Raw genomic sequence first — 22,154 nt, 5'->3', positions numbered from 1 at the left:
ATGGCTTTCACTACTCTGATTCTACCTCTGCAAGTCTCCAAATTTAACTATTTTTTCTCCCAATTCTGCATGTTCTTGGCTTTAAACTGCAACTCTGAAGAGAAGATTTGCTTGTTTAAAAAAAAAAATCAAGAAAAGGTAGTAGTAGTTAACATTGTTACTTTGAACTTCCTGCCCTAAGGGGCTCTCCTGTTCTTTCTCTTTGACTGCCTGGACTAAAACGACAGAAATTTGGCAATACATCACTCCCCAATCCAGATTACTGCCAGAACAGTTTATACTCTTAGAAAAATATTAGTTTAAAAGATCACATAATTAAATACTTAAGCATGTAGTGTAATATAGTGGTTTACAAGAAATATATTTTGGTCATCTGAATATTTGGTTTTCAACCATGGCTACTGACTCACAGCTCCTACAACTCTTGGGATTTCCTGTGATAAGGGTGAGAGAGGTGTGTTTTGTTATGTTAATGAAGTGACCTTCAGACCTCACTCAAGGCAAGGGCTGTTTGCCTGAAGGACCAACCACTTGGTGAAAGCCTTCACAACTTTTTGCCTCCCCTTCCTCCCAATACAGGATTATCTGGGGAGGGAAGAGGATCTGGAGATTAGATCAGCAAATGACAATGATTTAGTCAGTCATGACTATGTCATGAAGCCTCCACAGAAAAGCTGAAAGGACTGGGTTCAGAAAGCTTTTAGTTTGTTAAATGTATGAAAAGGCAGGAAGAGTGGCAGTCTTACAGAAGGTAATAGAAGCTCTGTGCCCATTCTCCATACCTTGCCCTGTGCACTTCTTTATCTATCTATTGATTTAAATCTTCTATTTTATCTTTTAATAAGCTGGCAAACATAAAGTAAGTATTTTTCTGAGTTTTGTGAGTCCCTGTAGCAAATTAAAAGAACGTAAGAAGTAGGCCACTGGGACCTCCAACCTGTAGTTGCTCAGTCACAAGCACAGGTAATAACCTGGGGCCTACAGTGAGACTGGCATCTGAGGTGGGGTTGGAGATAGTCTTGGAGGACTGATCCCTTAACTGATGAAATCTTACACTATGTTCAGGTAGATAGTGTCAGAATTTAGTTGAATTCTTGGAGATCCTGCTGTTGTCTGAAAATTATTTGGCATTGTTGGTATGATGTCCTAAAACCCAAAAAGATATAGCTACCTCAAAATAAGAATACGGTTGACAGCTTATATATAATAAGTGAGTATTTCAGGGATTTAAAATATACCCAATAAATAATGTAAGGAAATAAGGAAAGATTTTGAAATAAAAACAAGAATAAGAACCTAGTGGTACTAATAGATTAAATATATGTAATCTAGTTGAATTAAGAATACAATGGATAGAATACGTAATGGATTCAATAGAGATAAGAAGTCACTTAAGGATATAGTCATCTGGATACCAGCAAAGCATTAAAATTATCAATATAAAAGAGGTGTAAGATGTAGGTGATGTGTGTGGAACAAAAGCTAGAGAAGAAATTAGATTTCCTTACTACTCATAGCCTGTTGACAAGTCCTTGAAGCTCCTCTGGGGACTCAGCTGCTTCCATGTGGACACATCCACTCAGGGCAAAAAGCATTCTTAGTCCACCCCCCAGGATACTGAAAATCTACTTTCACATGTAAAAATTACTTTGGAAACTTCTTTATCTCTACTCCCCACCCCTGCCCTCAAGATATACATTGGCAATCATCTCCCAAGCATATACCCACTGATACACATCAGAAGAGTCTCTTCCCTGAGTTTTTACTAAATAGTAATAAATGACCTTTCCCTAACAATAGCTAGCCCCCTCAAGGTCCCGGAAACCTTGTTTATAAAATACCTTGGAGGCTTGTGCTATCCCTAACCTCCTCCCAAATTGAAAGTATATAATCAGCCACTCTTCATGACCCTCTCTCTCTACTCCAAATAAATAAATAAATATTTTTAAATAAAATAAAATAAATGACTTTTTTTAAATGAAAGAAGAAAAAGGAAAGAAATATTTGAATATTAATGTACATCTATTTCTCAAGCATAAAATAGTCAAGACACTGGATTAAAACTTACATACAAGAAAAGAAAGAAAATATTCATAACTAGAGTTGACTCTATGAATCCCAAACTAGGGCATACATACCAAAGACACACAAAAAAAATCACAAGTGTTAGAGAGAAAAAAAATAATTCATTAATAAAGAAACAAGAATCAGACTGACAGAAATTTTTTAAATAACATCAGATATAAAAAAGAATGAAGTAATAGCTTTATTATCTTGAAAAAAAATCACAAATGGAAACGTTTAGATCCTTATAAAATGTCATTGGCATAGGAAGGCATAATAAAAAAAATATTTTCAGGAATACAGATCACAGATAATTTGCCTTAATTTGTGTAGGCAGTACTTAAATACTAATATTATTTTAACAGTTAAAATATACTCTATGATCTTTGAGGTTGGGGAAAAGAGGATGACCAAGTCATCTTGAAATAATTCAGTTTTATGAAAAAAGTAAAAAGATCAAAAAAAAAGACTTGTAGAAAAGAGAGATAAAACATATGCATAATAAAAATAAATAAATAAATAAACAGCTGGAGTGCCTGGGTGACTTAGTCGGTTCAAGTGTCTGCCTTCAGCTCAGGTGATGATCCCAGGGTCCTGGTATTGAGCCCTGCATCAGGCTCCCTGCTCAGTGGAGAGTCTGCTTCTCCCTCCCATTGAGAAAAAAAATTTGACTTATTTATTTGAGAGAGATAATCTTTAAATTTTACTTATTTATTTGAGAGAGAGTGAGAAAAGAAAAACATGCACACAGCAGAGGGAATAACAGAGGGAGAGGGAGAAGCACGCCACTGAGCAGGGAACCCCCTGCGGGGCTCTATCCCAGGACCCGGGTATTATGACCTGAGCTATAGGTAGACACTTAACTCAGGTACCCCAATAAATACAATCTTTTAAAAAAAATAAATAATAATAAAAATAAATAATATTTCAGATAGTATGATTTTTTTAATGTAAGACTTGGTATAAAAACAGGATGACATACTTGTCTAATTATAGCAAAGACTTTGATAAGTTTAGATGCAGTAGTACATAAAAAATTTAACTTCTTTCATTAACTGATAATTTAATTAGATTAAATTAAGAGACATCAAAATTTAGAGAATCTAATAGTCCTGATCTATTAATAAATGTAGCCATCCTAACCCCAAAACAAGAGTCTTCAGTAAGTATATAAGCATAAGTTGAACATTTACACAAACAGGCCATTATTTAGGCCAGAAGTCTATGCCAATAAATTCCTAGAGTTAAATATCAGGCTATATTTTCCAAGAATAAGGCAATAAAATTAGAAAACAATGACCAAAATATTAAATTCATATAATTGGAAGTTAACTTCATACCTAAAAAGAAATAATACAGCTAATTCAGAAATTTTTAGAATTACAGTACTTTGGTAATATCAACTCTCAAAATGAGTAACGGACAGGTGGGGCTAGCAAGAGACTCGTGGGAGGATTAAATCATGGGCCCCTGTATCTCAGGTGCAGTAGAAGCAGTGGATTTGGAATTTCAGTTTTTCCACAACGTTCCACCACAAGCTGGTTAGAACTGTGCAAAAGCAGGAAGGGAAGCCCCAGTAAAGTGGACTGGGGATGCCAGAAGGGGAGGCTGGAAGGGGGCGCCTGGTGCTCAGTGCCCATTACAGACCCCACATTGCAATCCCCCACAGGAGAGACTCACCAATTTTAGGCCCCACAGGGGAAGCTGGAGGTTCATCTCCTGACTTTTTGTAGGATCTTTGCAGCTCAGCTGGTGAGAATTCTCCATCACCCTGCCTTTCTCCAAGGGACTTTTCTTCAAGCACCCTTCCCAACTTCTTCCTCCTCCATGAAATAATGTTCCTCTCCTTTGTTTCTCGCACTTGCCTGTGTTGGGACCTTAGCTTGCTCAGCCCAGACTGCCATTCTCTGCTCTTCCCAATTAAACCCATGCTGCTGGTCAAATAACTGGCAGATTGAGTTTAAGGCCAATTGAACTAATAAATTCAAGAACTTGCAAGGAACAAAATCAATATGCACAAATTAGTGGCACTCCTAGGTGCTCCGAAGAAACCATCAGAAAGAGACTGCGGAGAACAATCTCATTTACACCTGCATCCAAGACAGCAAGATACCTGGGAGGCCCCTGAACCAAGAAGGTGACAGACCTGTCCTCTGACAGCCCTGCAACAATGACGACAGACAGGGAGGGGTACACACGGAGATGGGGAGGCACTGTGCTCAGGGAAGAACCCACACTGGGAAAATACCTACTCTCCCCAAAACTGGCTACAGAGTCCTCACTTTGGCTCCCGAATTTCCGGACTAGGCGCAAGCCTGGAGTGGGTGTGGATACGGGAAGGACCCCGCAGGGCTGAGGTGGGGAGAGCACAAGCACCAAAGCAGGGGGATGCTCCCTGACTGCAGACCATCTGAGGAGCCCAAGGAACCTAATCCGCGAGCACACAAACACAGACAAGGACCAAGGATCACCCGAGCCCAGAAAGGGGGGACCCCACAGCCCCCCCCCGCACAGCACAGCAGGAGGCCACGTCTCCTCACACAAAACGACGGAAGCCCCAGTGTCTACACAGGGCGCCCTTTCTCTGTGGGGTCCTGAGACCACGAACCCCTTGACAGTCCACTAAGGGACTTCTCCTCACCTCCTCCAGCGTCTGGTCCTTAGGAGGTTGGACTGCTGCCAGTGTGGGCGCGTCCTCCACAACGGGTCCGGTCAGTGTGGATGCAGAGCCACACCCTCCTCAGCTTGTCCTGTCAGGGTGGGAGGCGCCCCACATTCTCCAGAAGTCTCCACAGTGGGTCCTGAAAAGGCAGGGCTCAGGCCACAGCTGTGGCTGTGCAGCCTGGGCTCAGGGAGTGTGCTGGGGTCTGGTGCCCTCTGCAGGCGGTGGAAGGCAGTGCAGGACTGTGGGAGCTCACCCTTCAGTGGAAGGTCCTGCTCCCTCCCCGGGTCCAGCTGATGCCATTTCATTCCGGAAATTCAAGATGCATGGAGCCCAATACCCCCCAACTTCCCCCCAAATAGCTAAGGAACAATGAATTGGAAACAATGTGGAATTACAACAGTCCTTGACCCAAACAGTGGCACTGAACATGGCCCTGATGCAGACCCACACTCTGACCTCAACTTGGTCTCAAGCCTGGACCCTACCCTAATCCAAGACCCTAACCCTAGCCCCCAACCCAAACAATGATCACAAGAATCAAGAGGTACAAACTGCAAGTATCCATCAATGGCAAGTGCATAAGCAAAGTGTGGTGAAGGGTTTGAATTTGGGTTCAGGTTCAGGTTTTAGTCAGAGTTCTAATCAGGCTTTGGGTTTAGTGTTAGGGTGAGGGTTTAGAGTGAAGGACAAGGGAACAGAGTTATAGTTTAGGGCTTTAAGTTTATGATTTAGGCTTTAAGACTCAGGGCTTATGGGATAAAGTTCAAGGTCAAATTTGGGGTTTGACTTCATGCTGAGATTTGGGATCAGGTTTCATGACTTGGAGGTCTGGTTTAGGGTTTGGGTTCTTGGTTCAGGGCTTGGATCCAGGGCTCAGGTACAGGCTTTGGGTTCCATTCCAGGTTTGGGATTCAGGGTTCTAGTTTGGGCTTTAAGGTCAGCTTAGGTTTCAGCGTTGGTAGGGTTTAAGGTTAGGTTTAGGGATGACACATTTTCTTCAGTTGTCATCATGGACAAAACAATTCTATCTGAAGTTTCTAAGTCAGAAATGTATTTCATCTGGGGGCGCCTGGGTGGCTCCGTGTGTTAAGCCTCTGCCTTGGGCTCAGGTCATGATCTCAGGGTCCTGGGATCGAGCCCTTCATCAGGCTCTCTGCTTGGCGGGGAGCCTGCTTCCCCATCTTTCTCTCTGCCTGCCTCTCTGCCTACTTGTGATCTCTGTCTGTCAAATAAATAGAATTAGTAAAAGCTATTATATGATCTTTTACAAACCATTTCCTATCTTTGCCTTCTCATGTGCCAAGACAGACAGGGATTATTTAAAACCCTGAAGAGAGTGCTCTTGCTTTTAAATTGCCTGTAACCTTCGTGTAATAGATTTATGATTGATGATAGATTTAGTTAAAATATAACTATTTAAAATATTTACTCTCAGTAAACGATTTCAACCTATGCTCATTTAAGTAACTTGGTGCATAATCCCTTTTCTATTAAACCATAGTGCAAGGACCAATGCCGCGTTTCCGAGAGAACCACAAGCTATTTTTCTAGAATGGCCATATGCATATATATCAGGCGTCCTGTTTTCACTCCCTTTGTGGAGCACCTACCCTGGAGGTCATGTAATAACCAATGACCAAAAAAACAAACCAAAAACCCAAACATCCAGGTTGAAGTGCCATCCCTGCCTGGAGTGGAGGAGACTGCTCAGACAGATCCCAGGCAGGCATCTCAGCCCAGGCCTGTGCTGGGGAAGCTGGTTCCTGGCTTTGGGCGCAATCTGGAAGCCAGCAAACTGACCCAAGAGTGCAGCTGGCCTTTAGGACTGATGATCTTTTCGCAGCCAGGCTGCCCGTGGACACCCGCTCAGAAAGCCAGGCTATGAGTCTGCCCAGCGCAGGCGCTGGCAATGGGGCAGCATGCTAGGGCATAGCCCTGCACCCCAGCCAGGGCTCAGGCCCCTGGAGTGAGGGGGCAGGGCTGGCGCAGAGAAGGGTCTTTGCTAATTTCCAAAGCTGGAAGTGAGCTCTCAGAGGACTCAGGAGGGAGGGGGGCGGGGGCGGGGCGGGGGGGGGGCCAGGAGAAGGGGCTTTGCTAATTGCCCAGGCGGGAAGGAGGGGCACACAGCTCCAGGGTGCTGTGCTGCAGCCCATTCGGGACTGCAGGACCCACCATACTCGCTGCCCCTGCGCTCCCACGCTCCAGCTTAGCCCCAGAGGCCACGGTGTCCTGTTCTCATTCCTGCTTCCTGCTGCCCCTCCCTGCCCCATGGCTTCTCTGGAGGACCCTCTGCTCACAGGTAAAGTGACACCTCGACGCGCCCTCACCTGAAGCAGAAAACGCAGGACAGGAGCGTGGGGGGGGGGGGGAGGGTGGAGTGGTCGGGGCCCAGGCTTCCGGCAACCCCAGGGCACCAGGACCACCCAGGACGCCGTGCCACACCCCCTACACAGGGGGTCGTGCCAGGACAGCGCCACAGGAGGTACCCCCCCCTGCCAGCGGGCAGGCTAGCCCTCATAGTTCGGCACCCCCACGTGCATGTCAGAGCCTCCTGCCATTCCCAGGGCACCCAGAACCCAGAGAGTGAGGCCTTGGGTGCTTTCTAGTGACAGATTCAAGGCAATTCTTCAACTTTGGGACTTCAGAGTTAACATAGTTTTCATTTGTGATTATTATTTTTGTGTGGGGGCCGTCGCTTTTCTTTAGACCTATGCTTGTTTTCACTCCCAGTTCTGAAGAAGCCCCTAAATCCTAACCCTGTTGAGGACTCAGAAAGCTCTCAGAGCAGCAGTGCTGGGGGACAGTGTGGACACATGGTTTGGTTTCTCCTCTGGCCTGCTTCTGTGGCAGCCCCGCTCTGTCCTCCTCAGACTTCAGAGCAATATCTGAACAAGTGGAGAAGCGACCAGGGGGTCAGGAAGGTGGCCACCGAAGAGTGACTTCTCTGGAGGGTGGCTGAGCAAGCAAGTGAGCATGTTAGTCCAGCTCTGCCTGCATTCAGTATGGAGCTGAACAGGGGCCAGGGAAGGGGAGGAGGAGCAGAGAGCAGGGACAAAGGGACCAAAGAGGAGATTCAGATGAAGGGAAGTAATGGGGAGGAAAGAGAAGAAACTCTAGCAGACAGGTATGTAGAAAGGAAAAGGGATGAAGTGGGCATTGGGAAAGGGCACCACCAGGGAAGGAGAGAGGGGAAGAAAAGAGGGAGGAAAGAGGAAAGGGGAAAGGGAGAAGGGAGGAGTCAGCATGCCAGGGCTCCCCCTGCATCTGAAGAAGAGGTGGCTGGTCCAGCTTGTCAAACAGGGTGCTCACTCTTTGGCCCCAGTTTCTGCTCCCAGTGCTACTGGGCTTTGCAAGGAAGGCAGGCTGTCCCTTGGGACCTACGGGAGCCCACTGGAGCCCACAGGAGGGTGGGAGAAATAAGATGCCACCGGGTCCTGTCCTGAGCTTCTCCCAGCCACCAGCCTCACCACATGGTGCAAGAGGGACCCCAGAACAAAGGACAGACACAGGCCAGCATGTCTGCTGGTGGCCCTGGGCACTTAGCTCATCGCAGTGAACCACACGGCCTCCTCAACCCATGCTTTCAAAGCCTCCTTCTTCGTTTCTGGCTTTCATGTCTGTAGGAACATGAGCCAGATCTAACTCATCTCCGACAGACAATTCTGACTCACCCCGTGTCAGATTTTTAAGAGTGGCTGTGATAGAGTAAGATAGCAATGCTCCAACAAACGGACTGTTTCCTCCCACCTGACCTCAACAGTCTTATACATTTTCTTAGCGAAAACATCTTGTCTCCTTCCATTAAGCTCATAACGTGGTCTAATAGTATACATGCGCCTTCCTTAGATGCGAAGCGATACAGAGGTCCTTTTTTTTTTTTTAAATTTTACAAGGTAAAGTCAGTGAACACATCCAACTTGACCAATACGTCTCTAAAATGTCAATCCAGGCAAAGCTTTTTCTGCCTACAGTTTGGAGCCTACGTGGTGACATTTTTAAAATGCTTTCAGTCCCTCAGTGAGGCTCTTAGAAGCTAGCCAGGACTTACTACGTGCCAGGCACTGTGTCAGGTGTTGGAGCTAAAGGGAAGGAGAGCTTGTAGGCTGGCTGGGGAGGGACATCCATGACACAAGCACAGCTAGAAACGGAGGCCAGTGCTAGAAAAGAGAGAGCAGGCTGCATGGAGAGTGTGTACCATGGGGCTTGTGAGCTCACGAATAAGTGGGAGTAACTGGAGTGGGGAGATGGGGGAGAGAAGAGGGTCTTCCCATCAATGGGAATCACCTGTGCTTGGAGGCAGGTGCCATGAGAGGTCTCCACAGGAAGAAGGAGGCAGTGTGGTTGAAGGGCAGAGAGATGGGGCAGAACAGGCATCAGTCAGTTGGAGGGGTATGAATAGACTGATGGGAGGATTATGGGTGCCTTTGGAGGACTGAGAATTTGTTAGAAGATCAGTGCAGATTTCTATGGAGACAAATGCCAGGAACTGATAGGTCTTTGAAAGGTCACTCTGGCTGCCTTTTGGCAAAGGGGTTGGTAAAAGGCACTTGCAGGTGTGAACACACCAGGTGGGAGGTGAGTGCAGGAAATCGGGTGAGGGAGCATGGGAACTTGGTCCCGGGGTATATAAGGGAGAATAGCCTTTAAGGAGTTCCACAAATTGGCACCAGCTGTGGCTTCATTACAGAGCTGGAAGGGGGAGGTGGGTGTGTCCTGGAGGTTACAGAAATTACATGAGAAAGGGAAGTCTTTTTAGATCTCTTTTTCAACTACAGGAACTCTCACCTTATTGATAGAATTCCAGAGTGGGAACCAATGATATGAGGACATCTTTGAAATGTCTGAATATGTTCTTCGACATCTTTGCAAGTGACGAGGAGACCTTGACCTTAGGAGGCCTTGGCCCTCTTTGTAGCCAGAAAGATTTCACCTACAGATTTGGGTTCTCCCTTTTAAAGTCAAGGAGTCAGTCCTTCCAAAGGACACCTCCTATCATTTTACCCTCTCATCATACCTCACGTGCTGGCATCTCCAAGACCCTCTGTTCCAGGTTGAGAGTATCCACTTTGGCCGGGCTGGTCTTGCCAAGAACACCACCACAGGAAATCTAGAGCCTGTAGTGCTATTAATAACATCATCTAAGACTGTGTTTGCTGCCCTCTTGGCCTCTTCCCACCATGACTCACTGAAGCTTTTTACACATTGTATCCATTAAGCTATAGTTCCCAAAGCTCATCTTCTCTAGTGCCATTAGTTTTTAGGGGACCAGGCAAACCTTAAACTTGTCCCCCCTAATTGGATCCCTGTTCCCCCACAATCTATTTGAAAGCCTTTCACCATGATTCTTGAATGAGATCTGAGACCACTGCTGGTACCTAACACTTCTTGGCACCTTGTCTGTTAGGTTCTTGGAAGAGGAGATGGCTATGGAGGTGAGTGGGAATGGGAGTGGGAGGATTTCTCCCTTCACTTCCCTTTTTGTGTTTTCAAATAATGGGTTTTGAGGGGGCGGGAAAGTTTAACCAGACCATTTATTTTCCATCTCCCATCGATAAAATGTTTACCACTCCACACTGGAAGAATTTATATCTTTCCTTTGAATCTCCAGGAAAATCTCCCAAACCCAGACCACCACCATGTGGATTCAGCCATCTTCTGATTCACCTCCAGATTGTCTCCTCCTAAATGCTCAAGCCACTGGTTAAGGGCGAAATGTTCAATGCCCAAGCAATTAAGTGGGGAACACGTTTATCTAAGCAATTGCATGCAGCTCTCTATCTGCATACAGGGGGTCTCTCCCAAGCATTTCCAACCTCAGCAAAAGAAGACAAAGCCCCAGCAGTCTGGGGTATATATCATTCATTCATTCCTGTGTTCAACACTCATGGCGGATCCCCAGCAAGACAGTGGGAGAGCAAGGACTGGAGAAATCCTGGAAGCTGAAGTCTGAGGAGGATTTCAAATTCAAGTCAGAGATGAAAGAAACATCTGGACTTGGTCCTCAGGTACATGCAGTATTCTGAACTGAGGCTAGAACCAGAGACCATTCTAATGAAAGGCCTCTACAGGTGGGCTCCAACTCAGTTTCGTGTATATTCATTCATGAAATAGCTCTTTGGGTCAACATGCAGAAGAAAACCATTTCAGAAAACTGACAATGAGGAGAGGAAAGGGAAGCCAGAAGGCTTGTGAATGGGGAGAGAGGAGGACCCAGGGCAGGAAACCAAGAATCCCTCCCTGCCCTCCTTGCTGCCAGGGAGGTCTGAGGGACTAGTTTCCACCTGGGATCCCAAGTCCAGAACAAAAGCAGCGGGGCCACGGCGGGGGAGGGAAGGGGGTCCTCAGCACGGGCGCATGGGGCTGCGGAAAGATGGGGGCTAGCGTGCCTGCTGGCGGGGGGCACCTCGCAAGGCGCTGTCCCCAGCCCGACCCCATGAGGACCCGGGTTTGGCGCAGCGTCCGGGGTGGTCCCGGTGCCCTGGGGTTCGCGGGAGGCTGGGCCTCCACACCCCCCTCTTCGCCCCCAGGTCGGGTCCGCGCTTTCTGCTCCAGGTGAGGGCGCGGCGCGGTGTCACTTTACCCCTGTGCAGAGGGTGGTCCGGAGAAGCCTTGGGGCGGGGAGGGGCAGCAGGCAGCAGGAGCGGGACAGCGGAGCCTCACATGGGAGCGTACGGGGGGCGAGTCCGGTGGGTCCTGCAGTCCCGACTGAGCCGCAGCACAGCACCGCGGCGCTGCCCGCCCCTCCTCCGCCAGCCCCTCCACCTCCTCCCAGACTCTCAGCCACATCCTCTGTGAGCTCACTTCCAGCTTAGGCAATTAGCAAAGCGCCTTCTCCACGCCGCCCTCCACCCGCCCCCGCCCCCGCCCCCCTCCCTCCTGAGTCCTCCGCGAGCTCCCTTTTCGCTTTGGCAATTAGCAAAGCCCCTTCTCTGCCCCGCCCCCGCCCCCTCCCTCCTGAGGCCCCGCCCTGGCTGGGGCGCGGGGGAAGCCCCGGGGGCTGCAAGCTTGACCAGCGCTGGCGCTGGGCAGCCTCCTAGCCTGGCTCCTTGAGCGGGTGTCCACCCGCGGCCTGGCTGCAAAAAGATCATCAGTCCTGTTAACCCTGGCTGCACTCTTCCGTCAGTTTGCTGGCTTCCAGATTGCGCCCAAAGCCAGGAACCAGCTTCCCCAACACAGGCCTGGGCTGAGATGCCTGCCCAGGATCTGTTTGAGCAGTCTACTCATCTCCAGGCAGGGATGGCACTTCCACATGGATGTTTGGGTTTTTTTATTGTTTTTTGGTCATTGGTTATTATTACATGACCTCCAGGGTAGGTGCTCCACAAAGGGAGTGAAAACAGGATGCATGATATACCCCTCACCTCCCATGCTGTCTTTCTCTTAAATAATAAGCACTGCTGAACTATCTTAGATTCTGTACCTTCTCTCCAGCCATGAACCTATCACTGTCTTTAACTCTTGAAAACTTCATTAGACAAATTAATGTGGTGAAGGAAGCAATATGAGAAAGCCTATTAATCTGATGAGCATGGAACTGAACAAACCCTATAGATACTTTCCCTTTGATTTCTAGCCTATCAATACCTACAGTGAGTCACATACACTCAAGATTATTGTTTTTATTGTATACTTCATATATTCATTGATTTTGGACTCGTTATCATTTCGTTGAAGTGTTAAACTATGGTAATAAACAAACTTTTAATTAACTTTTCCTCCTATGATACAAATATAACTTGCACTTGAGCTTTAGCTAATTTTATGTTCTAAAATTGCCAAAACAAAATGATCAAGGTTTCTAGATTATTTACTGTATTTTCTACTATATAATATTGTTCTATCTCTTCTGTATAAAGAAAATGAATGCTTGGGGCTCTTGGGTGGCTCAGTGTGTTAAAGCCTCTGCCTTCTGCTTAGGTCATGATCCCAGAGTCCTGGGATAGAGCCCCACATCAGGCTCTCTGCTCAGCAGGGACCCTGCTTCCCTTCCTTTCTCTCTGCCTGCCTCTCTGTCTACTTGTGATCTCTGTCTGTCAAATAAATAAATAAAATCTTTAAAAAAAGAAAATGAATGCTTGATAACTAAATGAATGCTTTACTGAACAAATTAAATATGGCAATAGCATTTTATTTTATCATGCTTCACATATTAAACAATAATATTATATCACTAGTCTACAAATAATCTACTCGCATAGTCATTTGGAAGCTTTTAGCAAAAGAATTCTTCCTCCTGATTGTAGTATAAAAGCCACAGAAATATACAGAAGACTCCTAGAATAGAAAGTTAAATCCAGTTATCCGTGATGCCTTGAGTAGGACCTGACCTATGTATGTCCTGGGATGCACTAGTAACTGTTACATGTGATAGGATTATATTTAATATATACAGTTTCATTTACTTCACAAAGGACATATAAATTTGAGAATTAAATATTTGATGAATCTATAAAGTCTATATCTATTTGTAACTAATGTGGTAGAATTAAGATGTTAATTTGAAAAAAAAATCATTATACACATACACATATTCAATTGTTTTTATATATATAAACAGCATTATTTATTTATTTAAATAAATGCATTGTCAGTAAAATCCATTTACTTATCAATCATAAGGGTAATTTTAAGTACTAAGAATAAGAAATATGTGAAAAGATAAGTGTTCAAGAGTGCAGTTTGTGGTAATTAATACAATATGATAGGCTCATGAAAAAGATATATTACTTGAACTTAAAAGCTTCTATAATTAAGCGATGACCACTTGAAATTTGTAATTAGTCTTGCTGCAGTTTTTCCTTGCACTTATTGCCCTTCCCCAGAAGTTCATTAAGAATTTCTGTGAATGTCCTTATGTTTAATCTCATTCATAGATTCCACTGCTGCTCACAAAACAAAGCCAAAAAGAGAGGTAACTCTATGTGGCACTCCATCCACAAGCAATACATTCATAAATAATTAAAAAGCTCTCTACTTCATTTGTTACCCATTCAGCTGATAATTTAAATGAGTAACTGAGGCCATTTTATCAGCACTTTTAATAGAATGCGACTCAGAAACTTCACAGTGTTATTTAAGAAGAAATGCTCACGTGTTAAGGTTTTTATTTTTTTAAATCAACAAAATAATTTTCAAATATTAAAAGCAAATGTCTCCTTTTCCTCCAAGTTTCCTTGCTATGTCAAAGTTACAAATAAATACATTAAAATCGTATTTTGAGTAGTAGATAAAAACAAAAGTTTTGAAACTGTGGGTTGAGTGTCTGGGTTAACTTGTATAAATATCTGAACTCAATGTATTTAGACTTTATTAGATTTTTTTTAGACTATTTAAAAATACATGCTGAGATAATGACAACATTATTTTATTCATTTTAATAAATAAATTATTTTATTTAATTATGTTTAGATATTTATTTATTAAATTAATGATTTAATATTTAATAATCTAAATTTGAAATATTTTAAATTCTAAAAATATTTATTTAATTAAATTGATATATTTAATATAAATATTTAATAAATTATTTAATCATTATTATAATTATGCAATACATTATGTATTGTGTAATAATTGCATTTTAATAAATAAATAAATGTATTATTTACATTATTTTATTTTATTTTATTTACTTGACAAAGAGAGGGAGAACGCAAGCAAAGGGAGCTGCAGGCAGAAGGAGAGGGAGAAGTAGGCTCCCAGCTGAGTAGAAAGTTCAACCTGGGGTTCCATCCCACGACCCTGGGATCACCACCTGAGTCGAAGGCAGATGCTTAACTGACTGAGCCATCCAGATGCCCAAGGCTTTGTATTCTTTGCTTCTAAATATTGATGCTCCTTCATCTCTGGAGTTAGTAAATTGATGTTGAGAATTCATATCAAAGAATTGATAGTAGCTGTTAAACAGAAACATGTAATTTAGGGGAAAAAAAAGAACAGAAGGAAGAGAAAGGCCAAAAGTCAAATGCACATTAATATAAAATTTAATTAGATAAAAAAGCTGATATTCCTGAAGGGGGCTAATAAAAGAGCTGCAAAGAGCTGATAGGATTAGGAAAATTGTCCACTCCTGGTCATTTCATAATTTTAAACTATTCCTTATTAATAAATATACTTAGTTCCAGAAACACAAGCACATAGGAACATTTCCACCAAGTTTCCTCTAACAGCATTTACAAATTAGACGTTCAAACAATGCAGTTCATTACATGTTGCATCTGTATCTTAAAGTTTAAACACATTCTGTGACACATTTTCCAACAATTAAAATTAAAAAATATATATATACATATATATCTATGTATATATATATATACCTTATCCCTAAATGGAAAAAATATATATATAGAGAGAGAAACCTTATCCCTAAATGAAACCTTTCTTTGTTTATTAGATTAAATAGGTAAATTAGCAACAACAACAACAACAAACAGCTAATATTATAGAGGTAGGAACAATTTACCTTTTCATTCATTGCTATTTTCTAAAAATTCCTATTTTATTTTTTTCTCAAGTCTGTCATAATAATTTTCTAAATCTCCTGCCTTTTTCAATTTTTTTCTTTTAGTGGAAATCTCTATTTCATATTTATTTTCTCTTCCTCCACTCTTTGCTCTAATAATTCAATGTATTATTAGATTTTCTGTTTTTCTCTTTATCCAGATATATCTTTTCTTTCTTTCTTTCTTTTTTAAATAATTTGATTTGCTGGCATTTTACATCAGTACATGCTTTCTTATGGATGTTAGAAATGTCTGTGGAACTCCTAGAAGAATAAACTTTTTTACCTTTAAGAAGTTTACAGTCTAGAGTGCCTGGGTGGCTCAGTTGGTTAAGTGTCTTCCTTCAGCTTAGGTCATGATGCCAGGGTACTAGGATCCAGTCCTGCATCAGCTGCCTGCTCAGCAAGGAGTCTGGTTCTTCCTCTCCCTCTGCCCCTCCCTCTCTCTCTCTAATAAATAAATAAAATCTTTAAAAAAAAGACTTACTGAATCTGAGACTGAATTACTAAATTCAGTCTTAATAGAAGACAGCTAAACAAAGCAATGATCACAACTGGAAAATTTAGCGAGATCATGGTTTAACATTTTTGGTTGACACAGGACCTCTTTCAGTAACAACTTTCCCTAAATATCAATTTCTTTTTAAGGCAAAAAATTTTGACAAGAAATCCAGATCCTTCTGATCATTTTCATATCAATTTAAGGTGACATCCTCAGAGTATATAATCAAATATGTAATTATTCTATCTGTTGCCTTGTATATTGCCTGTATCTTTTTCAGACTCAAAGTTCCATTGAGGTAGAGTTTTTTTTTTTTTAAGCAGAGATTTTTAAAGTGTTTGATATATACAAGATGCTTAATAAGTGTTTACAAAGCCTATGTATTACAGAAGCTTTAAACAGGCTTTAAAATAATGTAGGTGATATTAGTGGTCATATCAAACAATTTTTAGGTTTCAGTCATGTAAATAACTACATTTCTCAGAGACAGAGAAACATACAAATGGTCTGGGTCCAGTAGGATAATGCTAGCATGTGTTGTAAATTCTTTTATATGACCTTATTCTTGCAAGAATTGGTTATGTGGCAGAAAAAAAGGTATCACTATCTTATACTTTATTATTTAAAGAGATTTATGGAAGTCTTAATTTCTTACACTACCCCTTTGTTTCAGTGGACCCAATTTCCGTGGTAATGGTGAGAGGAAAGTAGGCAATTTAGGCAGCAGCAAAAATCTCCTACAAGGCACTATAAAATAAGGCTTGTTCTAGATCATGGGTCTGTCCAAAGGGGAATGTTAAGGGGTAGAATGGATGATGGATGCATTGTGGACTTATAACTTTAAGATTAATACTGTTATGCCCCAATAATGGGTCTATAATTAAAGGAGCGAGACTGATGTAAAGCAAAGGTCAAGCAAAGCTTTATTTCATGCCAAGCATCAAGAATCTAACCAAACGTTCGGGGCCACACCTCTTATGAGAGAAGGAAACCCTTTGCTGTTTCACAGTCTAGCTTTTAAGGGCAAAGGCCATGCAGTCAGGCCTGGCCACGCACAGGTGACCAATGAGATTTTAACACACACAGGAAACTCCACAGTGAGGCTAGGTGACCAATTGAGGTTCAATTTACCCTAGTATAGACATTTGACCCAGCCTATTACACCTTGATTAGGATTGGTGCAAAAAAGGTTCCCAAAGGGCGGAGGAGTGGGGCATACTCCTTAGTATCTAGGGAGACAATATGCAAACACCGCCCCCCTCCCGCTGATTGATGTCTCCACCTGGCCTGACCCACCCTTGTATATGGGCTTTGTTACCTGGAGCTGATTTCCAGGACTTGTTTTTAAGTGAATCCCCTGGGGGAAGGGGAGCAAGGACAGTTAAAGGGTTAACCTCAATGAAAGCCTCTTGCTAAAATATAAAAATATAAAATAGGTCCTTACATTACAACAACTCAGTAGGGAAAGTCCCAGTGTGGTGATAAAAGAAGTGAGGTAACTTGCATTGCACATTTTTTTTTAAAACGTGTAAGTTGTATTTTTCCGTGCCATTACATCATACTTTATCTTCATCTCTGTCTACTAGTTTAAAACTAGTTAAACAAACTCAACAATTTTTTTAAAAATATTTTATTTATTTATTTAAGAGCAAAAGCCAGAGAGAGAGAGAGAGAGCATGAGCAATATGGGGCTCGATGCCAGGACTCTTGAGATCCTGATCTGAGCCAAAGGCAGACACTTAACTGACTAAGCAAATGAGACTCCCACAAACTCAACAATTTTATAAAATTTTTATTTGTTGGGGTGCCTGGCTGGAACAGTCAGTAAAATATGTAAATCTTGATCGTGGGGTTGTACGTTTGAAATCCATCTTGGGTGTAGAGGTTTTATTTAAAAATAAAATCTTTAAAAATTTTTTTTTCATTTTTTTATTTAAGCCATTGTATGGCAGTGTTGATCACTATATTGTACACCTGAAAGTAATATTAACCTTATTTTAACTAACTACAATTTAAATAAAAACTTTAAAAATAAAATAAAAATAATAATCATAAAAATAAAAAAGAGGAAAAATTATTTGGCGGCAATTTTCTTAATTGCATTATTATTTATTATTATCATAGTCTGTGTGTGTCGGTGGGAAGTGGCTGGTATTACAGTGAGTTCCATATCTGTGTTACACTGAGGTCCATGTCTGTAGTCAGTCTTTTTTTTCTTTTAGTTTATTTTCAGGGATCCAAAATTCATTGTTTATGCACCACACCCAGTGCTTCATGTAATAAATTCCCTCCTTAATACCCACCACTGGGCTCACCCAACCACCTGCCACCCTCCTCTTCAAGACCCTCAGTTTGTTTCTCAGAGTCCACAGTCTCTCATGGTTTGTCTCTCCCTCCGATTTCCCCCAGCACACTTCTCTCCATCTCCCAGTGTCCTCCACGTTATTCCTTATGTATTGAGTCTTATAAAAACTTTTATTTCTTTCCCTATTCTGCTTTGCATATGCTTACCTTAGATGTTAAAATGTTATAAACCTCTCCGGCCTGGTCCATTTTCTCTCTCTTCTCTCATGATTTCTCATGCTCTCCCTGCCAACCCCACATGCCTTACAATATCTGGATATGACTAATTTCTTCCTGAGCTACTTTATTCTACTCTGCCATATGGTTGCCCTTCCCTCTTCTGTACCATAACTTCTATCCCCTGCATTTGTGCTTTAACAATACCTAATTCTTTTTACTACATCTGTATCTTTGAGGTCAATACTCAGTAGTGCAATCGCTGGGTCATAGGCTAGCTCTATTTTACTGGAAAGAAGGGCCATATGCACCCCAGTGTTCATAGCAGCAATGTCCACTATAGCCATTCTGTTGAAAGAGTCAAGATCCCCTACAACAGACAAACGGATAAAGAAGATGTGATCCAAGGATACAATGGAATATCACTCAGCCATCAGAAAGGATGAATACCCAACTTTTGCATCAACATGGATGGGACTGGAGGAGATTATGTTAAGTGAAATAAGTCAAGCAGTGAAAGTCAATCATCATATGGTTTCACTTATTTGTGGAACCTAAGGAATAGCATGGAGGACATTAGGAGAAGGAAAGGAAAAATGAAGTGGGGGTATTGGAGGGGGAAATGAAACATGAAAAACTATGGACTCCAAGAAACAAACTGATGGTTTTAAAGATGAGAAGGATGTGGGGATGGGTGAGCCTGGTGATGGGTATTAAGGAGGGCACATATTGCATGGGGCACTGGGTGTTTTACACAAACAATGAATCATGGAACACTACTTCAAAAACTAATGATGTATTGTATGGTAACTAACATAACATAATTTAAAAAAAAAAAAGGAGGGGGACAATACCTAACACTCAATCTTTGCTAGTTTCTTGTTTACCTCCTTTTAAGAGTAAGCTCATTAGTGGTTTTTTTTTTTTGGTTTTTTTTTTTTTTTGTCTCAACTAAAAGAAGAAAAATAATACACATTATTTTGAAAACTTTTTGAACAGTGTACAAACGTTAGTCAAGTCCACAATGTCTCATCTCTTCTTCCTCCTAACATGGCTAAGTTGAAAAACCCTTTATCTGGGAAAAGATCATTGTCCAGCCACCTTGTGTAAGATTTTGGCTTTAGGTTAGATTATCCTTTCTTTCCTTTTCTGAAAATAAGTTGAAAATATTAATAGCCTCAGTTTTTCTTCCAAAATATGACTGCTTCTTTACCAAGTGCAAAAGCAACCCATTTTGACCATAGTAAACAGCTTGGACCTACTTTTTTTGGCTCACTGTTTTAGTGAGACAAGTGGAGTGAAGATGACACACCATTTCCAAATGTATTAATAATTGGTAGACCATACTTCTAAATTGAAGATTTGTTGCCATTAAACTACGACCAGACTCGCTATAATTACAGAGGTAAATTCTTTATATTTACTATATTTGAAATTACCATATAATACCAAAATAAAATTATGATTATGTGAAGAGTCTGTAATATTAAGAAGATGACTTTGAAATGATTGCTTATCTAAATGAAATTTCCCATTTTATAATCTTGTATAAGCTTCCGTTGTCATTTCCTATTTAAAATCTATTAGAAGGCACTCTTATTTTCCCTTAAGTGGTAAGTCAAATGTGGAACAAATTCATCCCAAAGGAACTGATTCTATGTTCCACTGAAGACAAGGTGGCTTCCATGTGGCATTTTGCCTCTTGCATATTGTTCATCTCCTACAACAAATGGGGGTATGCTCTTTAGTAAACTAATTCAACTCAATTAGAGACATTGTCTTCAAGGGATAACATCATAGAGACTAGAATCAGAATCATACTTTTGGGAAAATTGGGCCCAGGATTTTTGTTTTGTTTTGTTTTGTTTTGTTTTAAGATTTTATTTATTTATTTGACAGACAGAGACCACAAGTAAGCAAATAGCGGGGGGCGGGGGGGGGAAGCAGGCTCCCTGCTGAACAGAGAGCCTGATGCAGAGCTCGATCCCAGGGCTCTGAGATCATGGCCTGAGCCGAAGGCAGAGGCTTAACCCACTGAGCTACACAGGTGCCCCTGGGCCCAGGTTTTGATGGCTTCTTTCCTCAATCTTATAAAACCTATTTGAACTCTACTGGATGCCAGAACTGCTTAAAAATATTTGGTCCCTTGTAATTTTAACCTTCCAGTATTCAATGCACCTGATCCATGTAATATCCTATAGTATTTTTGTCAAATGAAGACTCTCAAAGTGTGTTTCTTGGGAGACACTTTTCAATTGGTTGCTTACATTTCTGCATTTATTATTTGTTCTAGGCCATCCCTGTGAAGATGGTTGTAATGAATAGACTTGGAAGACAGAAATAGTATCTTTTTTTTAACTTAACCTGTTGTGTTTGCAAATATTATCTGCCTCTGTTTTGATTCTTCTTGTGGGAACTGAGGCTCAGAACTGATATATAACTCCCAACCCTACACACACACACACACACACACACACACACACACACACAAATACTGTTAATATTCTGGCTACCTCTATTGCTGTGAATATTAAACTATATTATTTCTGAACCATGAGTCTGCGTCTTCTATCAACACCCAAGAAACTACGGCAGACTCATACACCAGCTTTCAAATAAGGGAAAATAATCCCAGATGCTTTATATTTTTTGATAGTGTTACCTACTTCTGAACATATGACTGAACACATATAAAGCTGGAGCCCTGACCATTTAGAGCTTCTTCTGTGGAAGAACTATGCATTCACCAGTAAACAAAAGTAGATTCATCTTTTTTTTTTTTTCCTCCTGGACACCATTTCCTCTCTCACACTGTTGCTCAAATTGGATGGAGTCTAAGGTCCTTTGAGGAAATTTTTGTTTAATGACTCAAAATAAAATAGGAAGAGTCTAAAGTGCTAAAAATACTTCTAGATAAAAGGTATAAGATCATGCCAGAAAGGATAGTAATTTTATCTAACAACTGCCTGTTCACCACTTTTTTGTTCATTAACTAATCTCCAAATTCCTGACTAAATCCCTTTTGTAAGCCAGAATGTGAGCTAAAAACTGGGATTTTAAAAAATTTTCATTTGAAATCCAGTTAGTTAACATATATGGTTGTATTAGTTTCATGTGTACAATATAACATATAGCACTCAGTGCTCATCATGACAAGTGCTCTAATTAACCCCCATCACTTATTTAATCCATCACTCCTTTCAGATCCCCTCAAGTAACCATCAGTTTGTTCTCCGTAATGAAATGTCTGTTTCTTGCTTTGTTTCTCTTTCTATGTCTTATTATTTCCCCTTTGCTTGTTTGTTTTGTTTCTTTTATTCCATATATGAGTAAAGGTATTTGTCTTTCTCTGACTGACTTATTTCACTTTTAGCATTATACTGTCTAGTTCCAACCATGTTATTGCAAATGGCAAGATTTCAGTCTTTTTTATGGCAGAATAATATTCCATTGTATATAGATACCACTTATTCTTTATTTATTCATCAATTGATGGATACTTGGGCGCTTTCCATATCTTAGCTTTATAAATAATGCTGCTATAAACATAGGGGTGCTAGCATCCCTTTGAATAAGTTTTCTTATATTCATTGGGTAAATACACACCAACAGGATTGTTGGATCACAAAGGACTTCTATTTTTAAATTTTATGGAAATTCCATACTGTTTTCAAATATGGCTGTATCAGTTTGCATCACCACCAACAGTTCACAATTGTTACTTTTTTTTTTTAAGATTTTATTCATTTTACAGAGAGAGATCACAAGTAGAGAGAGAGAGAGGAGGGAGCAGGCTCCATGCCTGGCAGAGAGCCCGATGTGGGACTTGATCCCAGGACCCTGAGATCATGGCCTGAGCTGAAGGCAGAGGCTTAACCCACTGAGCCACCCAGGCAGCCCCC

General features: G+C 41.6%; 1 protein-coding gene across 1 annotated transcript in view; it reads left to right on the top strand.

The window, feature by feature from the left end:
* Positions 1-20,577, top strand: part of LOC309856985 (uncharacterized protein) — a gene marked incomplete at its 3' end in the record, with an annotated part of 174,771 nt that extends 154,194 nt beyond the window's left edge. The window contains exon 3 of the mRNA XM_082749921.1: positions 20,546-20,577. Within this exon, the coding sequence (XP_082606047.1) occupies positions 20,546-20,577 (32 nt within the window). The remainder of the gene's footprint in view (positions 1-20,545) is intronic.
* Positions 20,578-22,154: the final 1,577 nt, after the last annotated feature.

This window comes from Mustela nivalis (genome assembly GCF_964662115.1).
Source record: "Mustela nivalis genome assembly, contig: HAP1_SCAFFOLD_68, whole genome shotgun sequence".
Lineage (NCBI taxonomy): Eukaryota > Metazoa > Chordata > Mammalia > Carnivora > Mustelidae > Mustela > Mustela nivalis.
The sequence above is the reverse complement of the archived record's forward strand: the minus strand, read 5'-3'. Positions and strand labels throughout refer to the sequence as shown.